This window comes from Gavia stellata, chromosome 20 (genome assembly GCF_030936135.1).
Source record: "Gavia stellata isolate bGavSte3 chromosome 20, bGavSte3.hap2, whole genome shotgun sequence".
In the NCBI taxonomy this organism is placed as follows: Eukaryota; Metazoa; Chordata; class Aves; order Gaviiformes; family Gaviidae; genus Gavia; species Gavia stellata.
The window spans coordinates 2,099,180-2,124,646 of NC_082613.1; the positions used below are offsets into that span (position 1 = coordinate 2,099,180).

At 42.8% G+C, this 25,467-nt stretch overlaps 1 protein-coding gene across 1 annotated transcript; it reads left to right on the forward strand.

Annotated features, from left to right (window-relative positions):
* Window positions 1–25,443, forward strand: PRPF6 (pre-mRNA processing factor 6). The gene is made up of 21 exons (XM_059827053.1): window positions 1–105; window positions 1,020–1,188; window positions 1,961–2,079; window positions 2,739–2,817; window positions 3,763–3,939; window positions 4,780–4,935; window positions 5,580–5,674; window positions 6,380–6,536; window positions 6,750–6,912; window positions 9,831–9,949; window positions 10,610–10,828; window positions 12,471–12,593; window positions 13,439–13,560; window positions 14,705–14,843; window positions 15,841–15,960; window positions 17,184–17,360; window positions 18,223–18,356; window positions 18,822–18,913; window positions 20,999–21,113; window positions 23,163–23,289; window positions 24,095–25,443. Exons 1-21 carry the CDS (start codon window positions 35–37, stop codon window positions 24,245–24,247), a joined length of 2,826 nt encoding a protein of 941 aa, XP_059683036.1. The 5' UTR covers window positions 1–34; the 3' UTR covers window positions 24,248–25,443.
* Window positions 25,444–25,467: the final 24 nt, after the last annotated feature.

Consider the following 25,467-nt stretch of genomic DNA (forward strand, 5'->3'; position numbering starts at 1 on the left):
CCGGTCCCGTCTCGTCGCCGCCGTCACCGGCACCATGAACAAGAAGAAGAAGCCGTTCCTGGGCATGCCCGCGCCCCTGGGCTACGTGCCGGGGCTGGGCCGCGGGTGAGGCGCCGCCCGCGCTCCCCCGGCTCCCCCGCGGGCCCGGCCTAGGCCTCCCTCGCCCCGGCCCCCCCTCAGGGCCCGCCCGCCCTCCTCGCCGGGCCCCAGGACGCCCCCGGGCCCCGTTTCGTGCCTGGCTGGGTGCCCATGCCCCGTCCGTCCCCTCGGGGCAGGCCGGAGGCCCCGCGCGGCCTGCTCGGCTTTTCCAGTGTTATTTCTACGAGATGGTTGGCGTTATTTTTCAGATAGACGGGTTTTTATTTAAATGCGGACCTGGTACCGGGGATAAGTTCCTGTGTGCTTTGGACGCCGCTGGCTGGGAGGGGATTGTGTCTCTCCGGGTTTTGTAACTGCGTGTGTACGTGGGCCCCCGTTAGGAATCTTTAAATCTGGGTGTGTTTGTGCTGGGAACAGTGAGAGGCAGGTTTTGGTGGCGGTTGCCCTTTACTGGGTGTGAGTTACGTTTGACCTCCGCTGATTTGTTGGTGCACTTATGATTCTGTCAGCTGTGCCCTGGGAAACAGTGACCAGTCAAATGTGGGGTTTCTGACGAGCCCCAGTCACCCTGTCCCTGCGCCTACCCCATAGTGCCCTACAACTTGCAAGATCTGCTTTTTTAATGTGTCCCGCTGAGAGATGCACCGTTTAGAAGAGAAAGCATCTCTCAGTACAAGATGGGTGGTAGAGCGGTGAGCCGTGTGATTGCGGTGTCTTTGTAGATAAAGTTCTTCTTATAAAAGGACATTTTTTTTCCCCCAGGCTTTGTGAATCGTAGGGATGGGGACTGGCTGATGCCATTCTTGCAAAAGGATGGTATTTTTATTGTCTGTTATAAGTAATAATTCTGACAGCCTGCCTGTGTAACAAACAGTGGGCTTGCAGCGTGCTAAATAGCTGCTACTGGTTTATCAACACAGAGCCACAGGTTTCACCACCCGCTCTGATATTGGCCCTGCGCGTGATGCCAATGACCCCGTGGATGATCGTCATGCTCCGCCGGGGAAGAGAACTGTTGGGGATCAGATGAAAAAGAATCAGACGGCTGATGACGATGACGAAGATCTGAATGACACCAATTATGATGAGGTGATGAGATTTTCATCATCCTGGAGATGTTTTTCCTCCCTGCTTTCTTGCTATGAAACCCTGTATTAGCTGAGGTTTCAAGGCCAGAATTTCCTGTAGTTTACTAGCAGCCCTTCCTTTTTTCTTTTTTTTTTTTTAATTGAGACGTCATTGTACATAATGGCATAGTGCTTGCAGATTTTTGTTGCGGCATTGGTCCGCGTATTGTGGTTTAATTATCTATACAGAGCACTGAGAGTCGTGGGAAGAGATCCATGAATAAAATATTAGTTTAAGTACTTTGGGGGATGTATTTTGTACTCTCCCGCACAAATGAAATCTAAGCTTTTGTGCTTTGACATATATTTGTCTTGATGTGGCCTGTGTAGTCTCTTGTGTTTAAATCCCACTTTGGTTAGCTAAATGTTGTGTTATTCTCTTTGTTTGCTTTCAGTAGTTTAAAAAAAAGAAGTGGTTAATGGAAGAAAATGGCCTTTCTATACTGGGATCTCATTTATTGCTTAATAGAAGCAATTTTGGAAGAGAAGCAATTCTGAAGCAGTTTTGCTTTTGAAATAGTTGGGAGAATAAACACTGGGGGTGGTAGAAGAAAGCTGCTTTTATTTAGGGATGTGTTAGTCTGACACATAGAAATAGCCTGCTCATGCATTTTCGTTGTTCTGAGTGACTTGGCTGTAACGGGAACATAACAGGAGCTTTAAATTGAGGATACTGCTTTTTTTTCTTTTTTTCCTCTTTTTTTTCTCTCTCCTCTCTCTCCCCAAATCCTTAGTTCAATGGGTATGCTGGGAGCCTGTTCTCGAGTGGTCCCTATGAAAAAGATGATGAGGAAGCAGATGCTATTTATGCAGCTTTGGATAAGAGGATGGATGAACGCAGAAAAGAAAGAAGGTAGGATAAATTACAACACTGGCAGGGGGTGTTTTCCAGTTAGTTTGTGTGTTAGACTTTTCCTCTACCTCTTCCATTTTCCAGTTCAGATTTTGTCCTTGTCTATGGGGTGCGTTTTCAGAAACGTACTCAGTTTTTATTCGTTTTAATGCCATACCTTTGACCTCGTGGCTCCAGGTTTTAAGGACGATGGGTATTTTGCACAGCCTGCTCTGAGAGTTGATGTGGTTGAATTGATTCACTGCAGTTAATTAAAATTCACTGTAGTTCGTTAAGATGATGCAGGGAGATGCTGAGTGACTGGTTTTGACGCATCACATACTGTACAGCACACTGGAAATTGTTAGAAAAGTCATGTAATGCAGGTGTCTTGTAAACCGGGGAGTGTTACTTAGCTTGTTAAACTCACTGCCTGGTCTACAGGTGAGAGAACGTTAAAGACTGAAGGTCACTTGGTTGGAGACGTCTGTTTTTACGTTATAGTATTGTCTTACTTGATAAGACATCTCTGTCATTATGTTGACAATCTAAGCTTGGGAAAAATGGGGTTTTTTTATACCTTAGCTCTGATCTAACACATTTTTCTGTAATATCAACACTTTGTTTAAAGACTTGCCGAGTGTTACTTTGAGCATAACCTCAGTACTCCTTTTCCTAAGGGAACAACGAGAAAAAGAGGAAATAGAAAAATACCGTATGGAACGACCCAAAATTCAGCAGCAGTTCTCAGACTTGAAAGTAAGGAAAAAATGTCATAAATGTGACTTTTATCTTTGATATATGAGGTGGATGTATGCTCTGCATTTCTTTGCTCAGATTTTGTGTGTTAGCAAACAATACTTTGTTATTCTCCAGATTAGAAATACTCTCTGTTGGAAAAATAAGTAAACAAATGCTAAGCTGGCAGCTAGTGGTGCGGAAGCTCTTCTCACTTTAGAGCTCTTTCAAGTACTGCAATATAATTTTCAGTCAGTTGCAGTTGCGCAGTTATAGACGGTATAATTGGTAGCGCTGATTTAAATCGAAGTGGTGATGGAATCTGCGGTAAGTGATAGAGCAATATTGTCTCTGCTGAGAGCAGCATTTGGAGTTGCACTCAGTTGGTGGAAGTGGGTGTTTATAAGCTGCTTTGTAGGGGTATGGGAGAATACAGTAATTCTGCCTGTTGAGCGCTTTTCTTGTGGGTGCACAAGGTAGTGAAGTTTATGCGAATTTTGATACTAGGCTTTTGTTTGGCGCTTTATTGCGACTTCACATCAGTTCTTGCGAAGGTGCTACACTCCTGTCTTTGAAGGACTGGTAACTTGTTGGCATTGAAATAGTAGTTGAGCAGGATCTCCTAACTCTAAATCTTCTTTTAAATAAAATGTATTGTTTAAGCTATTGTGTAATGATTAGTAATAAACCACTCAAAGCTGCAGGCACTGAGATTAATCTGAATATTTGTAGCAGTGAATTTAATAACAAAATTGATTTGGAATATCAGTCTGGACTAAAACCAAATTCTAATTAAATGTGTCCAATTCTTTTGTGCATTGGATTAGAAAAAATCTGACTTTTGACCTTTAAGCATTTAATTGATCTTGAATTCTTTCAAGAAAAGAAATCTATTAAGGAATAAGAGCGGTTAAAAAGAAAAAAAAATTCTACAGCAAATATTGATGACAACTCCTGTTTGAATAGCGGAAGCTAGCAGAGGTCACAGAAGAAGAGTGGCTGAGTATTCCAGAAGTTGGTGATGCCAGGAACAAGCGTCAGAGGAATCCTCGTTATGAGAAGCTGACTCCTGTACCCGACAGCTTCTTTGCAAAGCATTTACAGTCAGGGGAGAATCACACTTCTGTGGACCCACGCCAAACGGTGCGTACGAAGCAAACCTGATGAAGATGTGATCTGTACTTTGTAATTAGAGGCAAGGCTTAAACCCTGCAATCATTAGCAGCATTTGGGAAAAAAGATACTTGACCAAAAAACTTGTAGTTTGTGAGTCTGTCAAAGGAATTGCTGGATCTTAAACTCCTGTGCTTGCCTGAGTCTGTCAGTACATACCCATTGCCAGACAAAGCTCAAGGACAGACAGGGAACGATTGGTTCTTTTGTTGAAAATGGAAGAAACTCTTTCTTTTCCTTCTCTGGCTGTAAAATGGTGATAATGTGTTTTGGTGAGCATAACGAACATCTGTTTCTGTTATAACAACATTTTGCAAAAATGGGGCAGAAAATACAGTTCAGTTTCACCTAATGGTTTGCTGAACTCTGGAGCAATTGTGTTAAAAATTGTTTGCCTTATTGTGAACTGAAAATTACTTCATTTGGCTTGTTGCTACATGGCCACAGGCTACAATGGTCGTACAGTTACAGGAGAAGCTTACTGTCCCTGAATTGGCACCAGATGTCCGTGGGATGACTTTGTAGATATTCTTGTTTAAATGCGCTAGGTTTAGGTGCTTGTGCTCAAATTTTTAACTTAGTTTCTTGTTTACGTATTTCACTGACTTGACTAAACTTGCATAATTACCTACAGATTTACAAAACCTGTATGAGAAATGTCTTGTGATTCAGGGAAGTCACTGTTTCGGAAGTACCTATGGGGTTTTGGCATCTCTGTCCTGTAGCCACTGGAGAAGAGCAGATCAGCCAACAGCCTGAATTATTTTTGAAATCTCAGAAGAGATGCATTTCTCTCACTCTTGTTTTCAGCAATTTGGTGGATTGAATACTCCGTATCCAGGGGGCTTGAATACTCCATACCCAGGAGGAATGACACCAGGCTTAATGACACCTGGGACAGGCGAATTGGATATGAGGAAGATTGGCCAAGCCAGGAACACCTTGATGGATATGAGGCTAAGCCAGGTAAGGATGTTGGAAGGCAGGATCTGTCACAGGTGTACCCGGGGTTGGTGATGGGCTGTTATTTAAGAGCTGGTTTTAGAAAAGCCTTTCATTCTCTTGGGTGTTAGAAGGAACAGCTTAGCTGTGAAATAATTTTGTACTCCTTCTCCCCAAATCTCATGCCTTCTACACTAATAGAATTTCCTGAGAAATAACAGTTTGTCCCTGGAAGTCTTGGTCAGTGTGGGAGAGTGGACTGCCCTGTTATACCAGAGATGGACTTCAGACAAACATGCTGACAAATAGTACTCTTAAATTGTTGTTGGCTTCTGTTCTTTTTCATTTATTTTTCCCGTCTAAATCTAGTTTAAACTAAAAAGATGGGCTTTAGCTGGCAGGGCTGCAAGACCTTTTGATGACTGAAAGCCAAGCTGCTTGTTTTCTGGGTTTTCAGTGGTACTAAATTTTTAACGTTAGTCTTGTATTTTAGAAGTGGAAAAAGCTGATAAGCAAGGCTTTGTGTTTTTCTTCTTCCTGGGTTTTGGTAACAGATGAACATCTGGGTTTCTTGTATAGCTGCAGTGTCTTTTCCAGTCTTTAATGCATGCAGACAGACTGTGGGGCTATGAATGGTCATTTCAGTAGCGCTGACTTGACTTTCCCAGGTATCGGACTCTGTGAGTGGCCAGACTGTAGTGGACCCGAAAGGATATTTGACAGACTTGAATTCGATGATTCCCACACATGGAGGAGATATCAAGTAAGTTTAAGAAGGATTAACTGGTTTATCCTCTTAGTAATGGCTGTGATCCTGCATATAAATGGAAATCTGTCTGAGCAGGTGGCTTTCAACGAACATTTAATTTGTAAAAGATGCTAGGTGAGTTTTGGAGGATGAATTCTTCCAGCATGAGATCTGGTATAGTCTTTTAACTGATGTTTTTAGCATCTGACCTGGGGATTGTTTCTATTCTATCCTTGGATTAACAAGCCAGAGTGATGGCAGTGTGTGGCTGCCTGCCAGCCAGGAAATAACATGGTTAATTGAACCTATGTATGGCTAATTTAGGCTTGATTGATGACCTCTGAAAACATCTTTAACCTGAAGTTTGACACCTGTTTCATAAAGAATTGCCATTTATGTCAAAGTGATATGTGCAAATGTTGATGCTAATACTTGACTTAAATCAATGCTTGTGCTTGTCAGCTTCCCACCTGCAAGTGCCCAGCTGTAATTCCTAAAAATCTTACTTAAATACTTAACCGTTTTTCACTGTGATCTTGCTGTGTTAGTGTATATTTGTAAGCTTATTTTGGTAGTATGTAATTTGTGTCAACAGTATGGAAACGTCTGAAGGTCACAGTTACTGTGCATCTGAGTGTGGCTGGAAAGCACTTACTAATTGATGAGAATTTTTTGCTTGTGTGCTGAAAATTTTCCTGCCTGTCTGTCTTCCTCCTTTAGTGATATCAAGAAAGCCCGTTTGCTCCTGAAATCAGTACGAGAGACCAATCCTCATCATCCACCAGCCTGGATAGCATCAGCCCGACTGGAGGAGGTCACTGGCAAACTCCAAGTGGCTCGAAACCTCATCATGAAAGGAACGGAGATGTGTCCCAAGGTTAGAATTGCTTTGCTGCCCTGCTAATCCTTTCAGGACAGTAGGAAAAGGTTGTGGTTATGAGCAGCAGCATCTCTCTGTTAAGCTTGTATCAGGCTATACCTGATACAGCTTCACTATCTGCAGTGTTAAAAAGAATATGTATTTAGCTAGAAGCTCAAATTTTAAATTCTTGTTTTGATGTAAAGGAAGATTGTTTCTTTTTCCTGACAGAGTGAAGATGTTTGGTTAGAAGCTGCTCGGCTTCAGCCTGGGGATACAGCCAAGGCTGTTGTGGCCCAAGCTGTCCGCCACCTTCCGCAGTCTGTCCGAATTTATATAAGAGCAGCAGAGCTGGAGACAGATATCCGTGCAAAGAAACGCGTCCTTAGGAAAGGTGAGAGCTTCTGCAGGGTCAGGAAACAGTCTGTCTCCCTCTGTTTGTATTGCATTGTAAGTTGTTCAAGATGTGTCCATAAGTTTAAGTGCTTTTTTTTTTGCATCCTTGGTGAAAATGTGGTTGTTCATGTGTGCCTTAATGGTGGAACTTGCTGCTTTGAGTCAAAGAGTAGAGTTGTTGAAGTATTTGTAAAACACATTTCAGCAGAATGGTGCTGTTACTGAGCAATTGCAAAATGACATTTCATTTACCAAAACCAATTCCAACTTGATCAAAGTTAGATAGGTAGAGGAAAGCAATTAAAAAAATGGTGCTCTAAGGAGAAAAGGGTGTTTTAATTGTCACCTTGTGATACACTTTGGAAAAGATACTGGACTTTGTGTTTGACTTCCAACTTGTCTGTAACCTATTAGAGACCCTGGTGATTTCTGGTGGAGGAGCTTTAGAGGCCTCGGGGTTGTCATATCATTGAGCCTGCTGGGCCTTGGGATTTGCTTTAGTGTAGCACGTTCTCTGTTCTTGATGAACCACTTTTCTCTGTGGTGCTTACCTAAAACCTTTCATCTTTTGTTGTATTGTGCTTGGGGTTTTTCCTCTTCTGTGGAATTACCATCTTTTCTGAACAGTATTACTCCGTAACAGCAGTTTGTGTTGCCCTGAACCCAGCTCTCCCTTGCAGGTTCATAGTATTAATTCTTTGATTACTTTAAGTTAGTGTGTCTGTATCAGTAGAGATTAGATCCTTCATGACTGTTGAATTGTAGCAATTGTATCTCCTGACTTCTATCTAGACAGGGAGAAGGGTCTGGATTTAATACATTTACTAAATCTCTGTGAAGCAGTCTGCAGTATTGAATGGCTTGGATTCAAAGGGAGTAAATTGCCTCCTACCTCTTACTATTGCATGTAAAATTGCACATCTCTGGTGAAATGACCTCTTACTGCGTATGAATGAAAGGCACTTAAAGGTTGCTGGGTTTGAAGTTGTAAGAGTTCAGATATTGACTATTCAGTAGCTTTTTTTTATTTTCATTGGCTAAGCAGTGCAGCATGCTGTGGAGTGTCACTCCTGTGACTCTGTCCTTCTGCAAGAACAATAATAGATGCTGAACAGAAAAACACTTTTACGTGAACAGAAATAGATTTGAGTCCAGCTCGGGTAGGAAAGCATCTTTTGTGAAAGCAGTGACTTATGCATTAAGTACGAGTTTCGCTTTAAACATTGCATTTGCGAAGAGAAAAATGTCTTGCTTCAGTGTTTGGAACCACCTACTTAATCTCTGATACAAAGCTGTTAGTGGAATGGAACAGGATTTATCATTCTCTTTCCAATTTCTGCCTGTTAAAAGCTTCACAGTGCTCCTCTGCTACCTAGGGAACATCAGTAATATGATGCTCGGAGCTGTTTGTATATACAGCCTTAAGATAAGTGGCAGTTTAACCCATTATTTCTCCTAAAATAAAAAAGACTGACTGCCAGGTAATGTCACTGAAGTGTGATCTTTCATAACATGTTTCTCTTGTCTGTTGGCTGTGTGCATTCCTACCATCCAGCAGAACCCCTGGAGTTTTTAAGGCCTCTCTCTGACTGGAAAGCCAGCAAGCTGAGTGTTCAAAATACACCTTGAGGTGTAAAAATCAAATACTCTATCTATGAAAACATGTTCTGTCCTGCTGAGTGATGCTTTCAGCTCTGGCAGGCTGATACTATTCACTTAAATTCTTCAGAAAAATCTGATGCTGCAGACTCGAGGAGAAACAGTTAATGCCTGAATCCTCAGTGCACACCACTTGTAAATGCTCTGTGCGTTGCTGTAGAGCTGGGGTGTGCTCTAAAGTTGAGGCTCGGTGGTGTGCCTCTGCTTTTACAGGAATGCTTAAAGGAACAGCCTTGCCTAGAAGCCTAGCTAGTTTCAAAGTAGGTTTAGATGCCTCTTCCCACTCGTTTCTGTGGTCCTGCAATTATGCTTGCTTTATTGAAGAAGGATGTGCTCAGTCCTCTGTTACTATAGCACTTTGTGTACAATCACCATGGTTGCAATGAAACTACTACTGCAATGCAGTTAATACTAGTAATCTGTGGTGTAAGTTGTAGTGGCAAAAGGCTAAAAAAAAAAAACCCCTTAGGCTCTCAGTGTCACTTTAAGATATGAGGTTATGAAGAGACAGGCTGAGAAATGCTGTTATTTAGACTTTAATGTTTCAGACAGCACATCTAGGACAGTCTGCAGAGAATGCAGTTTCTACCAGCAGTAGCTAACTCTTGGACAAGATTAAGGAAGCCTCAAAGACTCTTAATTAGATGGAGCCCATACTGGATTGCTGAAAGAACACTTTGGATTCAGTGGCTTAGGGTGTTAGTGTCAGCGATACCTTTAAGCTTTTATGCATCCTCCTGTTTTATTTTTGCATAGCGGGCCAATAACTTTTTGGGAAGCTAAACTGGGGTCCATTAAGCTGTCAGGAGATGGCTGCAGGAGAACTAAGTTGTGAAGGGAGAGTTTCAACATCTAAGGAACAAGGTTGTGTTATTAGTTAGCATTGAAGATGCTCCTTGTTTTATAAAGGGAGACCCAGTATGATTAGACTACCCGATTTTGGAGATCCTACATATGCTCATTTGCTGAGACTGGAGCCTTTGTTCAGCTAGGTGTTTTACTGAAGAGGATGCAATTACAGCTTGTACAGGGAAAAAGCCCTTGGCTCTCCAAAACCTGTTTCTGATTACAATTATTTCTGATTTTAAGTTCTCCTTGTTGAAGCAAGAGCTAATATAAGTACAGTTCCCTCCCTTCTCTCTTTCAGGAAATTTTATCTGTAACAGGACAAAGCCTTTAATATATCATCCTTAAAAAATACAGTTTTCTTTGGTAAACTACTTTGTCGTGATTGACATCATTGTTTTGCCTCTCCAGCCCTTGAGCATGTTCCAAATTCGGTGCGTTTGTGGAAAGCAGCTGTGGAGTTAGAAGAACCTGAGGATGCCAGGATCATGCTGAGTCGGGCTGTGGAGTGCTGTCCGACTAGCGTTGAAGTAAGTTCTAAAAAAGTAGAATAAAGCAACCCCCTACACACCACTTTAGGTTGGTGGTAGAGCTTTGAAAACAAAAGACAGAGGAAGTGCAGTATGAGTTTTCTATCATGCACCTTATGCCACAATGAGAAGGATGTGATGAGTAGTGGACTACTCTTTTTTTCTCCAGAGTTAATTGTCTGGTGGTCATTATATGCCTCATTTTCCCATGTAATTGTTACGTTAGTTATGCCAGTGTACTGCTGTGCCTGCTGTAGCCAATTAGCCATGTTCGCATTCATGTTTAGTGCCTCGACAGTTGTGAAAACAAGCATACATATAGCCTGGGGAATATAAAACAAAGTTGCTCATTTCTGCAATGCTGAACCAGAGTGTAATATTCAGCTGTTTAAAGGTGATGTGAACAGAAAATAGGAGTACAGCAGCCCAGCAAACAGAGACGATACCTTGAGGTGATTAGGATTGAGCTTTACAGACAGTAGTAGACTCTGTTTCTACTATCTCCATTGATATTCTGGAGGCTGCTTATACTACTTGAGGACAATTGCCAACTAGTAGCAAACAGCGTAAAGCTGCTTATCTCTTTGGGCCGACACTGCCATACGGCGGCATTGTCATATCCTTGTTCGAATCTAAAATACATCTTTTGTTGCTCCGCAGCTGTGGCTTGCGCTGGCAAGGCTGGAGACATATGAGAATGCTCGTAAAGTCCTTAACAAAGCCCGTGAGAATATTCCAACGGATCGTCACATCTGGATTACTGCTGCCAAACTGGAGGAAGCCAATGGAAACACCCAGATGGTGGAGAAAATCATTGACAGAGCCATCACGTCTCTTAGAGCTAATGGCGTGGAAATCAACAGAGAGCAGTGGATACAGGTATTTGCTTGGTGTCGGTTAGAGACCCAGATGAACTCTTCGAGTTCTGTTTTGAAGGCTACTGATGCAAGGTATTGCAGGATAGAGTAATTTTGCACTAGGCTTATCAGTGGAGATCCTTGTGAAGATACGAGAGGCAAGACTAAAAAGCTGAGGAAGGCCAAGGTTAAGTGATACACTGGGTAGCGTTGCCTGTGTTGAGCTGAGGGATGTCTGGTTTACTTCTGTCTCGGAAGATAACCAGCTTCAAGTTGAAGCAGCTGCTGCCTTAAGTAGGGCAGAGTCTTTAAGCCTCCAGTGAAGGATTTATGTATTTTTTGCATATGTCTCTTTTGGCTTAAAAGGTATCTGTTTGCCAAAGAAGTCTTTGTCAGATAGTGTTGTAAGAAGTCAATACAAATATTGCATATGCAGCAGGTAGGAAATATTCTATTAGTCCTTTATTGGTTTGTAGTCCTGAGGCTGTGCGAAGCAGTCACAGCTGACACCTGGAACCCTGTTGTACAGTGATGTTTACAAAACACAACCTCTGTGCAGGTTCATCCCAGGTCGCCATATTTTTGATGTTCTGTACTAGAAAAGTAGCAAAAAGTTGTAGGGGTTTCTAGTCTTCTGGTCATATTCGAAAGCTGCGGTGCTTCAGTTTCTTGAGTTAATAAGACTCTTTGAAGACTATTGTCATCTAAATGGCTTGATGGTTCAGGTTAAAAAAACCTCTTTCCTCCTAAATATGTACTGTGCTTTGTTTAAGCATAAGTCTGTAAACCAGTTTACTACTAAAATCACTTATGGTGGGGCAAGGCAGCAAAATCTTCTTGGCACACTGCTTAGAAGAGTACTGATAATGAACAAAGTATTTCATATTAAATGGATATCCTTGTTAACATCTAAAAGAATGATAACTTTCTTTACAGCAGTGAAAGAATTAAAGGTTAACTTCAACCTCTGTTTAAAAAAACCAACAGCACAGCCTCTGTATTATTGTCTTCTCAAGTTCCTTTTCAGTACTAGAACTGTTTCATTTCTGTTACCTGATCAGAGGCCTTTTTAACAAGTTCAAGCAAGACATGCTTGGCTTTCTGAAAGCTTTGTGTGTCAGAAAACTCCACTTTTCCATATATGCTCTGGTGAGAGAGCCTTTGCACCTTTAACTTAACAGTGGTTGAGGGTGTATTCGTTTAAATTCAGTTATTGCTTAGCCCTTATTGAGACATAGTAATCAACCCAAAGCTGAAAGAAGGTCAGTAGATTTGATGTTACGATTCTTCCTTCTCAAATTCTTGCTTTTTTTTATTGGCCAGGTCCCTGCTTGGCCCAGCCCAGGGCAGGTCAGTGGAGCTGTAAGAGAAAACTTTTCAGGCTGGAAAGGTCACGCATTGTCACACTTACTCCTTTTCGGTGGATGCAGCTGACAGGCTTTGTTTCTTAACCAACTTTTCATTGATTCTGTATACATCTGTAGCACATTCTTCGTGGGTGTGGGCTCACCAGTTAGTGTCAAGATACGTTGGAATAATAAGATATTTTTAATGTGGCAGTGACCCACAATGTCTCTGTGTTCGCACGTGAGGAGTTGCTGTTGCAGAATCTAACTTCTTGTGCTGATTTCTCAAAATGAGCAGAGCTTTACTCTTGTTTCTAGGATGCTGAGGAATGTGATAAAGCTGGAAGTGTGGCCACATGCCAGGCAATCATGCGAGCTGTGATTGGGATTGGGATTGAGGAAGAAGATCGGAAACATACCTGGATGGAAGACGCAGACAGTGTATGTCCAGCTGTGATGCTGGTTTTTGGGTGTTTTTGTTGGGCTTTTTTTTAATTGGAGGAAATTGAACTAGAGCCTGGGAAATGACATTTTTTTTACCAGTGGAAGCGGATGTGATTCCCACAACATCTGCCTGCATTTGGCCAGTCTGCTTCTCAGCAGGTTATTGTATTGTAGAGCTTTTTTGCAGATTTGAATTTGTACTAAGCAAAAAGTTGGTATGGTGATAGATTGTTTGCTGGGGTTTTTGTTTTGGGTGGTGTTTGTGTGTGTGTGATATCAACAGAGAATGAGGTCTGGTTAGAGGAACTGGGAGTTGAGTTTCAAGGCGTAAACATTGTAGCTCGAGTTAATGTAAGACTGGACAGGGGAGTGGGTGAAAGTTTTACTAGGCTTTCTTTGCTTTAGGGGAGTAGTTTGAACGTGCACTAAAAACTAAATTATATTTCAGCATGAGAAATGTCCACTTCAGTGGCCTTGAGTTGGGCTTGCAGCAGCAGGGGGGCATATGCTGTGGCGCTTAGTTTTGCCTGTAAAAAACAAATGAAGTGCAAGCACGAGAGCGTTTACAATGCCCGCCTTGCTAATTTTTCAGGCTGGTTTCTGTGTGTCTGTCCCAGTGAAAGGCCAGTGGTACTCGTGCTCTGATAGAGGGACGCTTGAAAATTTCCTCCCTGCTTCCTTTTAAAAAGCTGATAGTAACTGTTCTGTTATATATAATGCCCCGATTCATGTATTACTCTGAGTTACTGGGTTCTGTGTTGAACTACGCATGTGTCATTCCTTCTTGCACTTGATTTCAGTCCAACCCTACACTGCCTTAGTTCTGATCTGTTTTTCCTTAGTGCGTTGCTCATAATGCGCTGGAGTGTGCCCGAGCAATTTATGCTTATGCCTTGCAAGTTTTCCCGAGCAAGAAGAGTGTGTGGCTGCGAGCAGCATACTTTGAAAAGAACCATGGAACAAGGTATGTGTGCTGCATAATCCTTGGGTGGAGGGGTTCATCCTTGTTACAGGGTGGTAGATTGGGGAGGTAGAAAAGCTACAAGATGAGCCCTGAAGTGTTGTGCTGCACGTGTGGAGTTGGTTCTGCTGGTGGAAACTCGCTGGCATTGTTTGCAGGTCTGACCTTCTTTGTTACGGTTGTGGCCAGAACATCTTTGGTTTTTATGAAGTCATAAAAAGTTCTTTTGCAATAGGGATTACTTGGTAAAAATAGCTATGAGTAGGCAAGGTAGGGACAGTCATCTTTGAGAAGGCATTTCTAGAAAATTTGGGAATGCAAATCACCTGGAAATACAGCATGTGTTTTGTTTAATTTTCATAGATGAACTACCGCATTGCTGAAGTTGTCCAAGCATCTCTGGCATTTTCTGATTAAACATACTGTGAATGTGTGTCGCATTCTGTATTAAGATTGGTGTTATACTGTCACCATTCGGGCCTCTTATTTTGAAGTTTATTCATAAAGCTTTACACATCTGAAACTTTCTGTCTAAACTTCAGAATAAAGCAAACAATCCATGCAGTAGACCACTTATACACGTGGAATCATCCTTATTAAAGCCAACAAGACTACAGTGTCTAAGTGACTGCAGATGCTGAGTTCTGCCTCGTTCAAGCCTTTTCTTTTTTTTTTAACAAGTATGTCGTTGCTTTAGATGTTGTTCTCCTGTGTTTCCCAGTGGTGGCTCGCTTTTAAGCCCCTTGTTCTACCTGAAAAGTATATTTTCCGGAGGAGGAAAAAAAATTTCAATAAGCTCAAGCCAGCTTCATCTCATAATTCTGAAAAACTTCCTGTCTCAGTTTCTACTAAGGTTTGTTAAGAAGAATGGCTCTTTCCAAGACAAATGAGCTGTTTGTGTGCAGGGTCTTTCCGCAGAGGCTATCAAACAAAGGTGTCTGAACAATGAGCCGTTTGTGGAGTGCTGATTTCAGAACCCTTGTGAAAAAAGACCCCACCCTTTCCTTGTTATGAAACAACTTATCAAGGTTTACAACGTTGGACTTTGCAACAATATTTATAACATTGAGTGATAGTGGAAATGGTGTGTGAGAGCTCGCCTTTGGCAGTATTTCGAGTGATTGTAACTTGCTCTTTCTTGTCTCAGAGAATCCTTGGAGGCTCTTTTGCAGAGAGCTGTTGCTCACTGTCCCAAAGCAGAAGTGCTCTGGCTCATGGGAGCCAAATCGAAGTGGCTGGCAGGAGATGTGCCAGCAGCCAGAAGCATTTTGGCCCTGGCTTTCCAGGTGGGTATGTTAGACTTGCGTGATGGTGTTAAGTATGACTGCTAAAGAATTCAGCATAGGCTTTTTCTGTCAACACCTGATTTCCTGCTGCCTTTCAAAATTATGGGAACTTCCGCTGTTCTCTGATTTTTTTGTTTATGTGGCAAAATGTTCTCCTGTAAAATAACGGCAAGCTGGAAGCAGGAGTGTATTACTGCTCTTTTAGCAGTACCACACCAGGTTCTGAGTTCACAAACCATTAATTTTATTACCATGGCTCCCACCAACCCCAGCCATGGATCAGAATCCCCTTGTGTAGGGTCATCTGTCTCCTCAGTAAAAAGGGTAGTGGTCTGCCCCAATTAATGAGGTTATGGCATTACTTATGGCTAGGACCAAACACACTAATCCACAGTAAAATGAGGGGAATTGTCTGCTGGATGCTGAAAGAAAGATGGGCAGAGCGGTATAGCTCTAACACTGGGAATGAGGCTTAAAAAGCTAAGTGATAGCAAAACCAAATGATGGGTCCTGTGATGGAAGGTAAAAGATACTTACTTCCTAAATTTGTTCTTGGTGATTTTTGTTACCATCCTGAACACTTCTTGACATGGTTGCCATTGAAATGACTTTATTGGAGGAGTGTTCACAGACCTCATTTGGGAATTCAGGCTTCAGTGTTTTTGTTTGGGGATAATAAAACGAGGGTCTCATTGTGGCAGACCCTATGATCTTTTCAGTATTTAAACTGGAAGTTCAGAAGATCAAGCATTAATGCTTTTCAACAACTGAGAAGCATCCAACTTCTAAACTGGCATATATCTTTGTGTTGCGCATCTGTTTTGGAGAATTTCTATAAACTTCAAAGGTCAAAGAAGATTGGGAGGAGCTTGAACTGAAAAAAATCCTAGTGTGGATTGACAAAGCTCTGATTTCAATTTTAATCTGGATCAAACAAAGGATTAAATCTGCTGTTGATTCACTGTATGCATTTGTCTGTCATTTTATGTTCTTGCAGGCCAACCCCAACAGCGAGGAGATCTGGCTGGCTGCTGTGAAGCTCGAGTCAGAAAACAATGAATATGAAAGAGCAAGGAGGCTGCTGGCAAAAGCTCGCAGCAGTGCTCCCACTGCAAGGGTAAGGATGTGTGAAGGGTGGAGAGGCTGAGACCTCTCTTTGTCGCGGGGGAGTTGAGGCGGAAGGAGAAGTTCCTTCAGTTCAGCGGCCTTAGGGATTGACCAGATGGCTCCCTGCCATTGCCTTTTGCAGGCATGTGGCCGCTTTGCTGCAGCGCTTCTCCAGCGAATTGCAACACAAAATCGCGGCATGATGGGAAAAAAAGGCTAGGATCAAGTGAAGGGTTTCGGGTTTTTTTATACAAATGGCAAAAGTCAGGAAATTCCCAGTTTACGGCTGTTTGTATAATGTTCATGTTGCATAAAAGCATGTCTTGGAAAAAAGAGAGAGAAAATACTTTCACAGAAGACTCATTTATGCTTGCTGTACTAAAGACAGCTCTGGTCGAGTTTGTTGTTTAAAGTTACACTCTTGTGTTTATCATACCAGAAGTAACTCTAGAGATAAACTTCGTTGATTTTCAGCTGTTCGTACAGAACCATATTAAATTGTCCAAGTAAAAAAAATGAGTTTGGTTTCCCCCCTGCTTCCCCCTCCCCAAATTCGTGCTTCATCCTAGATCTTTTACACTGTCGTCTTCCTCTTTTGTCAGTTAGGGAGCTTCTCTCCAGCTGGCAGCTGGGGCTGAATCTCTGGTCTCAGACTTGATGCCTCTCTTGCAAAGTCATGGTGGGGGGAGTTCGGGAATCTGGAGGATGGGGATCAAAGAGTAGTGAAACAGCCTTCCCTCTATAATGTATTTCTCACAGCTGTAGCTTCCATGTGTAGCTAAAAGAAAGGCATTTGGGGGCAGAAAAGTATATGTACCAGTTTGTAATTAGCAGGACAACAGTTACAACTTGAAGCCATAAGTAAGAATAGACGGTCTTTGTGGCTTGGATCTAAGGAGATGGGATTGTGCTGATGAAGCAGGCTCAAATTTGTTAATTGGTTGTGCTCTTAAAGCTATGCTCTTTGTACAAATATTACACAAATGTCAAGTCTCTGCTAATAGCTGAGATACAGATTGATCACACTGTTCCTACTCCTTTAATATTTGCATTTACCTTTCTCATTGTTGTCTGTTCTCACTATTATTTAACCTTGGTATTTATTTTTTTTACCTTAAACTGTAGCTAATCAGTAACGTTCTAATAAATGTATGAAAGTGGGAACCCACTGCATTGATGGACTAATGCTTTTTCAATGGCTGCTAGTGATAAACAGCTCTGGTTCGTTCTCAGGTCTTCATGAAGTCTGTGAAGTTAGAGTGGGTGCTTGGGAACATTGCTGCAGCCCAGGAGCTTTGTGAGGAAGCCCTCAAGCACTATGAGGACTTCCCCAAACTGTGGATGATGAAGGGACAAATTGAAGAGCAAAAGGAGCTGGTAGAGAAAGCACGGGAGGCTTATAATCAAGGGGTAAGATGTATGTTATTGCAAGTTTGCTTTGTGCTTCTGTCGTGGAGAGTTTTCTGTCTTTGAATCAAAATGGAGAGGACTCTGTCCCAGACTAACCAAGGAGATGATTTCTGTTCTCTCTGTCGTTGGTTAAAACAATAACAAGACAAAAAAAAATTAGGACCTTGAAATAAGCAGCAAGAATTTCTCTTACCCAGTATCCATGTGCAAAATTCACTTTCTTGCTTGAGAGAAAGTGTATGCTGTAAGCTTGAGTCCTCACTGATAGGGAAAAAGTCATTGCAGAATAATTCTCTAAGACTGTAAAGACTAAAAGCAGAAGTCTTAAAAGAAAAGCCTCCTGACGAGCTCTTAGATACACACAGTAAAAGGAGATGGTCTACAGAGCACTCGCGTCTCTTTTTAAATGGTAATTGGCATCCTTGGGTATGAATGCTTCTGAAACTCAGCCATGAAAGTAATATGGAAGCAGATTTCTGCCAGTGTCGATATCCTAATGACTTCCAGGGCTTCAAAGGCAGTCTGTTTCCTGCACACTGTTGCTGGGGTTTGGTTATGTATAAGAGCCCTCCATTTCCAGGCGGAGCACAAATTGTAGATGTATTATTAAGGGAGGTGTATTCTTTCTCTTGCTACTGGGATAGCTCAGTCATAGTTGATGTACCCGACTGTTTTGGATACAGGAGAAACTTGACTTTTGTGCTGTAAGACTAGGAGAAATTTGAGTGATGTAATCAACTTTGTCTCTCTTCTAAACTCTCCAGAAAGATGTAAGGAGGGAAGTTCTTTTCTATAGGCGTTATAGTAAGATATTTTTTTTTCAACTCTACATATTACCATACCTTTTTTTTTAAAAAAACAGTTGAAAAAGTGTCCCCATTCCATACCCCTGTGGCTTTTGCTGTCCAGGCTGGAGGAGAAAGTTGGGCAGTTGACTAGAGCAAGAGCCATCTTGGAAAAGTCTCGCCTAAAGAATCCAAAGAATCCAGATCTCTGGTGAGTTGTGTGGAGATGGACTGAATTTGGGCTACAAAGCCAATGCATTCAGGCCAGCTATTTTACATCTCAGCCATTTGAGCGTGGAACTTAAGACCATGCCCATCCTAGAGTTTATTCTGGACTAACAACTTTTTCTGAATACCAGAAATGCTTTGGTGATCCTGGCTAGTATGTAGCTACTCTCAGGATCTGCAGACTAGTTATTTCTTTACCGGTAGTTGTAGTGCATAGAGCATGAAACCCCAGGGCCCTTTTTCAGATTGTTTTTGATCTAGGCTGTTATAGAATAAAGGTCATGTTTATTTTTAGACAGAGAGGAATGGGAAGATGTCAGTCACCTACACGTGTTCAGAATATGGGCAGATGTTTGCAATTTCCAGTGACCTTCATGTGACTTGCTGTTTGTTTCTGCATAGTGAATATGTTGTCATAAATATCATCACTGAGTCTCTTCCTTACCAGGTTAGAGTCTGTGCGATTAGAGTACAGAGCTGGGTTAAAGAATATTGCAAATACTCTGATGGCCAAGGCATTGCAAGAATGCCCCAATTCAGGTGAGCTGGATCTCGTTTCTATCTTAAACACGGTTGTTTTGCCTGGTTGATAAAGGTACATTTTTTTCCAAGATGTCCTTTCTGACCAGGTCTCAAAATACTACGTTTTGGAGAGGTGTCAGTCACCTTTTTGCAAATGAAATGTTGAGGGTCTTTGTGAATAATCCCAGTTGCTTTGTGCTGTCTCGCACCAGAGAGGTCGTGGGTTGGTGTTCTTTCCGTTTCGCTGCAGTATCCAGTGTGTTACTGGGTCTGTGGCCCACAGTTTGTTGCCAGGTTTCCTGGGAAAGCATTTTGGATATGGGTGGCTTTTCTCTGAAGCTGGTAGAAGTCTGCCAAGGTTTAAAATTGAAGAAAGACTCTCAAGTGTTTGTACGTAGGAAGTTCAGTGGAAAAAGAATGGGTTTTTCCCTGTCTCACTGGAGTACAGCTGACCATAGGAGACTTCCCGTTGTTGGCTTGCCTGCGCTGGTTGCACTACTGTGTGCTTAATAATTTGTGCTGGCAGCAAATTTCAGCCGCAGTCATGATTAGGGATCATGTACCATAAACGTTTAGGCCTGTTTTTTGATTATTTTAATTCATTTAAGAAAAGGCTAATAGGTCATATAATGTAAGTCAATTGGTTCTAACCAGCAGTGGAAACATTTGCCTCTTGGGATGGGAGGAGAAAGTGCATAATGCTTCCCTATTTTTTGGTAGAATTGTGGGAAGACTTAATTATTTAAACATGTTGACATCTTTGGAGAGAAGATGTCGCATAACTACGAAATGTAGTGGTCTGCTGCAAGGCAAGCCTTTTTAGCTTGCCTTCAGGCTAGGTTTTGAAAGGTGTTTAACTGGCGGCTGCTTAAGTCCCAGTGAAATAATTGGGAATTAAGTGATTTTTATGACACGATAAACTCATTGCAAGCTGCTCGCCATGAGAGTGGGTCAACAAAGCAATACCACCCAAGTCCCACTTTGTTTTGTGAATGACCTAATGCTTAATGAGTGTTTGCCACCACAGGCTTTTTTACAGAATCTGCCTGTTGCTATGGAAACGGGCAGCAGGATCTCAGTTTTTGTGTAAATAAAATCGCTTCCAACTCTATCTTAAAACCCTGCAAACCAGAATAAAAGCTGCAGGAATTGGCTCGTTGGACAGTCGTGTAAACCAGAGACTTGCGTCCATCGGTTGCTGAATTGATTCCCGGTTGCTTATGGCTGGTGTAGGCAGGCTGCACAAAGGGTAAAATTGAAATATAATGGTGTTTGTGTCCTCAGCAGGCCTGAAAATAAAGGCCTGAAAAATGTGGTTTGACCCTATATATAAAGAGCGAGAAGAGTTCTGCCTCAGTCTGTCCCTGCAGTCATCAAAGCTTGTGTGTGTTCCCATGGTGCAGTTTATGGGAAGCGAGAGCGCTTTGATAGAGTCCTGGCAGACACAAGCTTTCAGGCTTTGCTTTGAAGTGATCAGCAGGTATGGTTGGCTGACATGAGAAACTGGAGATTTCATGCTCTTCTGAGCATATTTCCTTTCTTGCTTTTGGCAGTGAAAGGAGCTAGGGATTAAACCCAGCTTTCCTGGACCTACTCTATCCTTCATCGTATGTGTGGAGAGCCAGCATCAATAAGACTGTGGTGCTCTCTGGCACCCTTGAAACTGCTTCCAAACGGTGTACTTTGCACCTTCTGGGACGACTTCTGCCACTGCAGTTTCCCATTCAGACAATTGGACATCTTTCGCTTTTGAAATGCTGATTTGCCCTCCCCTGTTCCACTGCTTGCAATGTCTCGTCTGAAAGGCAGGAGCTCTGGGTTAGTGCACACCAGCGTAGGGAGCACTGAAGCTGCAGCGGGGTTGTGGTACAGAGACCTTCAGAACTGAAGGTCCCGCGTGGTGCATGCGGTAGCTAAAAATTCAGAGTACTGAAGGAAGTATCCATGCGGAAAGAGCTATCTGGGATGAGGTTGGGGCATGGATAACCACCAGGGTGGGGGCAGTAGTGCTGCTTGCGTTAGAGAGCACTGGCCTGGTGACAGGATGGGGAGGGTTAATCTCGGAAATAATGCTAAACAATCTTCCTACTTGACTTGATTAAGGAATCCTGTGGTCAGAGGCAATTTTCCTTGAAGCGCGACCGCAACGAAAGACCAAGAGTGTGGACGCTCTCAAGAAGTGTGAACATGACCCACATGTCCTGTTGGCTGTGGCCAAGTGAGTTCCTGCACTTGATGTAGTAAAAATACCCGTTTCTGTGTGTGGTGGCATCCGTGATGAAACGTTGCACTCAAGCACGACCATGCGATTCAGGCTGCAGCAGCTCTAATAAGCCTCAAAGCGAGTAACAGCTCTCAAGCTGTCTCCTAGTAACTGCGCAAATCTGCTGCTCTCCCTTGATTCAAAGCAGGGGGTGTCAACCTGCCCTCAAGCTGTTCTGGAGGGTCTGGGACTGCGGCACAGACAACAATACGTTCACGCAGAGTCCTTTTCCAGTGCTGGGTATTGGCACTCTGAAAATTGCTATCTTTGTATCCCTTGAAAGGGATTTCAGTGTGCTTTCAGATGAACCAGACTTAGTTAAGTTTTATAGGATGTGTTTTAAGTATTTGTGAAACTAGGGACAATTTTTGCTGATTATTTTTCAATTTTTATGTGGCTGACTGTGTATTCTTCATCTTTTATCTCTACCCTAGATTCTATCAGATTTTTTTTTTAATCCTGAGCTAGATTCTGTGCTGTTATAGTCTTCTCCCCTCCTGAATTTCTGCTGTGTCGGTTTTCTGCAGTTGTGGCCCTTCCTGGCACGCAGACTAGCAGTCATACTGTAGTTTGCTTCTCTGAAATGGGAAGATGAATCTACTAGGAATTGTATTCTTGTCTAGATCAAGCTGTGAGGCTTCCAGTGATGAAAAACCGCTGTTAGAATTGACTCAAGCCATATCCTTTCTGATCTGATGTGCGAACGGCTCTACAGCAGTCGTGATTGGAACAAACTTACTTTTCTTCCTTTGTGAATACCAGCAGAGGTTAATGCAGGAAGCATTTTGCCCAAACAGTTGCCCAATTCTTTCACAACTCTTTTTCCTAAGCCAAAGAAAACTGTAGGATACACTCCAGTGACTGCAACGCTGGGTTCTGCCAAATAATGACAGCTGACTTGTTCAGCTTTAGCAGCAAGTGAGAAAAACGTTAACTTTTGCTTTATGGGAACTGCTTCCAGGCCCCTTCTGGTGTAACCTCAGACAGTTTAGCAGCTAATCCCAACACAAACAGCTTCCACCTCCCATCACAGCTTGCATGTAGGTACAGTAATACCATCACACGTCTGTGAAAAACTTTTGTTAAATGTGTTGCTGAAAATGGCCACTACCTGCAGGTGTTGAGCCTCTGCTATCATTGTTCATGCTCTTTTAAATCACAGTTTATTTAACATGGAACAATCAAGAGTATTACAGGGCTTAAAAACAATCACATAAGTTGTATAATTTTATGACCGGCTAAGCTCTTTATGAGGGATGGCTGTCTGATTTGATAAAGACCTTACTAGCTCAAATGAACTCTTTAATGCGAAGGAGTGAAACCAAGAGAATATTGACTCAGCTGGTTAATTACTGGGGAGAAATTTCAGAATTCACGAGTACCTTTATGAAATGGCAGCAGTCGGGCTGGGTGCCAGGCTGGGATTTGAGCGTGGAAGCTTAGGTGCTTGCCTTTCCCCGTAAAGTGGAGCTAACAAGATAGGTCTGCTCCACTACAGCGTGCTTCGTGGATGCGAATGTGTGACCGCACACAGCCATGGCTCTGGGAATGTGAATGCAATTTTCAGCTTTTAGAAGTTATTTAATTGTTAGATGCTAAAATCGAGCTGAAATACTAAGAAATCGGAGAAGGGGAAATAGATACAGGCATATGATCCTGTCTCTTTGTACACCAAAGCTGGAACAGCAAATTTAAGCAACTGAGTTAGCAAAGATTGAGCTCAGAGAGTAATACTTCCCTTCTCAGGAGTGTCCGTCTCTTCCTGGGGCTAAGTTAACCTGCTTCACTAGGGGGAGGGTGGAAAGGAAGCGGTGGATGTTCTTTTCGGTCCTTTCATATCTCTTCCCTTCCCAGGGGAAGGACAGTGAGGAGATGCCTACAAAATCTGCTGTTTCCTTCTTGGGAAGGCAAAGAATTGAAATATCTGTCGAGTTGGAGTGCTTGTGGATTAGCATGTTCCTCTAAAGAGGCTATTTGTTGACTCACTTTTGCTTTCCTCAACAGGCTGTTCTGGAGTGAGCGTAAAATAACCAAGGCCAGAGAATGGTTCCACCGAACAGTGAAGATAGACTCTGACCTGGGAGATGCCTGGGCTTTCTTTTACAAATTTGAGCTCCAGCATGGCACAGAGGTGAGTGTGTGCCTGGGAGCAGGGAGCTGGGGAAGGGAGCAGGAATCCCTGGCTGACGTTGGTTACCCAGTCCCGGGGATTGCTGCAGTGCTGGGCTGAGCACACCGCTGCTGCCTGTGTGGCTCGCAGATGAGGCTACGGCTGTCACGCCTGGTCATGACTGAGCATGAACAGGCCTGTGTGGCCGTTTTTAAAAGGCTCTGTCATGAGCTGAGCTGTCTTTCAGGCTGCTTTGCTGTCCACAGTCATGCTAGCTCGTGCAAAAATCTATGAAATCAATCTTCCTTCTGTAAAACGCAAGCTTTCTCGTAGGAGATTTTGCTATAATTGCGATGCTGGGTTTGTGTAACTAGTCCCGTTTCTTCACAAGTGTCAAGTGCAGGTAGCACGTGAACACAGCCGGAGGAACAGTCTGTTCTAATCTCTTATGGCAGTTTTTACTGCCTGGTATTACTGAAATAATGGGAGTGTTTATCTTCTGACTTCAGAGAGACCTCTCACTTGACAGATCTTATGCAGGTGGTAATGCAAAGGAAGTTTCTGCTGCAATTTCTCTGGTGCAGCCAAAACGTGCTTGGCTGTAATTCGGCCAGTTCGTTCAGCAAGGCAGGAGAGTTGCTGCCGCTGAATTTTGACTCAGGTTTCAATACTGCCTTTAAAAAAAAAAAAAAACCAAAACAGAAAACCCACCATAAGCTTTGGAAGAGTGTTTGAATTGGGGAGGGGATTGTTAAATTTTTGGCTCTCTGCTGGAACAAACCAGGGCATTAAGAGACTTGCGAACTGTCATTTCTCTTCCTCATAGGAACAACAAGAAGAGGTGAGGAAACGCTGTGAGAATGCTGAACCTCGCCACGGAGAGCTCTGGTGTGATGTCTCCAAGGACATAGAGAATTGGCAGAAAAAGATCGGAGAGATTCTTGTGCTTGTGGCAGCCAAGCTTAAAAATACCTTCTAGAGTATGCTGGCTTCAGCTGCGTTAGTCATCTCTGTAGGACTTGTCTGCTTACCTGCTTTCGGTGCGTTTGCCCTTACGGTGGCACAGATTTTGGAGGACAGGAGATCGGTGGCGTTACGAAAGATCTTTCTTCCAAAAAGAAAAGCTGCTTCTTTCTCTTCCCAGCGATAGTGCTCTTGGCTCACACAACGCGGTCATCAGCTTCTGCAGCGCATCTGAACCTTGTTGCTGGTGTCACGGAGGAGAGATGAGCAGTCTTGTGAGGCTCTGTTGGCATTTTCATTTTGATGCCTGAATCCCCCCCTGTAAATACAAGCTTTAATTAATGCTTGTATGGATTCTGCCATTTAGCAGTTCCTCTGGTGTCTTCCCTAGCATGCATTCCCATCCTGTCCCCCGTTGTGCCGTTTCTTTAGTGTTTGGCCCATCTGATGCTGGTTCCTTGTCAGCAGATCTGGTTTGTTGCTGTTTGAACACACTGAATGTCCTCGGAGGAGACGAGTGGAGTTCTGCTGGTGGAAGGCTGGCAGCCGAGGGGAAGGGCTGGGCTGGCCCCTTCTTATTTTTTAGTTCTTTGCCACAAGCCTGGTTTAGCTTGGTCTCCTCTGCTGGCAAGCTGCAGCACAACTCGGAAGTATTCCTCGAACCTGAGCAGATGGAGCATTTTGTGAAATTCAAGAGCGTATTTTTAGAGACCTTTTCCTCAATTTTTTAAATGTAGATAGTATAACCTTATTCTTCTAGGTGTCTGATTTCATTAAGCACAGTGGTATTGTAAAGTAAGAAGGCAAAATCCAGCAATTCCTGAAGGCCCTTTTGAAGGAACAACCTTTATTTCGAGCCGTTGAGAGACTGTGCACTTCTACAGCGGCAGCTGCTTTCAGTTGGGGTGTTTGGGACGACCCTCTTCAAGTGCAGATGGAAAAAAGCAAATTCATGGAAAAGCTTTGTGTTTGGGACCCTTTATAAGCTGTCTTCAATTTTCTACACTTGTGATCTGTATTATTTTGACCCCCCCCAAAAAAACCTGACTTTCTTGTGATCATTGACTGAAAAGCTGTAACGTCTTACATGTTAGGATATAGCAGAAGTATCCGGGTCTCTGTGTGTGCTTTATATAATGTATTTAGTTGGAAGAGAAAACCCCTTATCGCTTGTTTGGACAGTATGTGTAAAATACAGCTTGTTTCTTTGTTTCCTTACATTCTCCTTGAATGTGG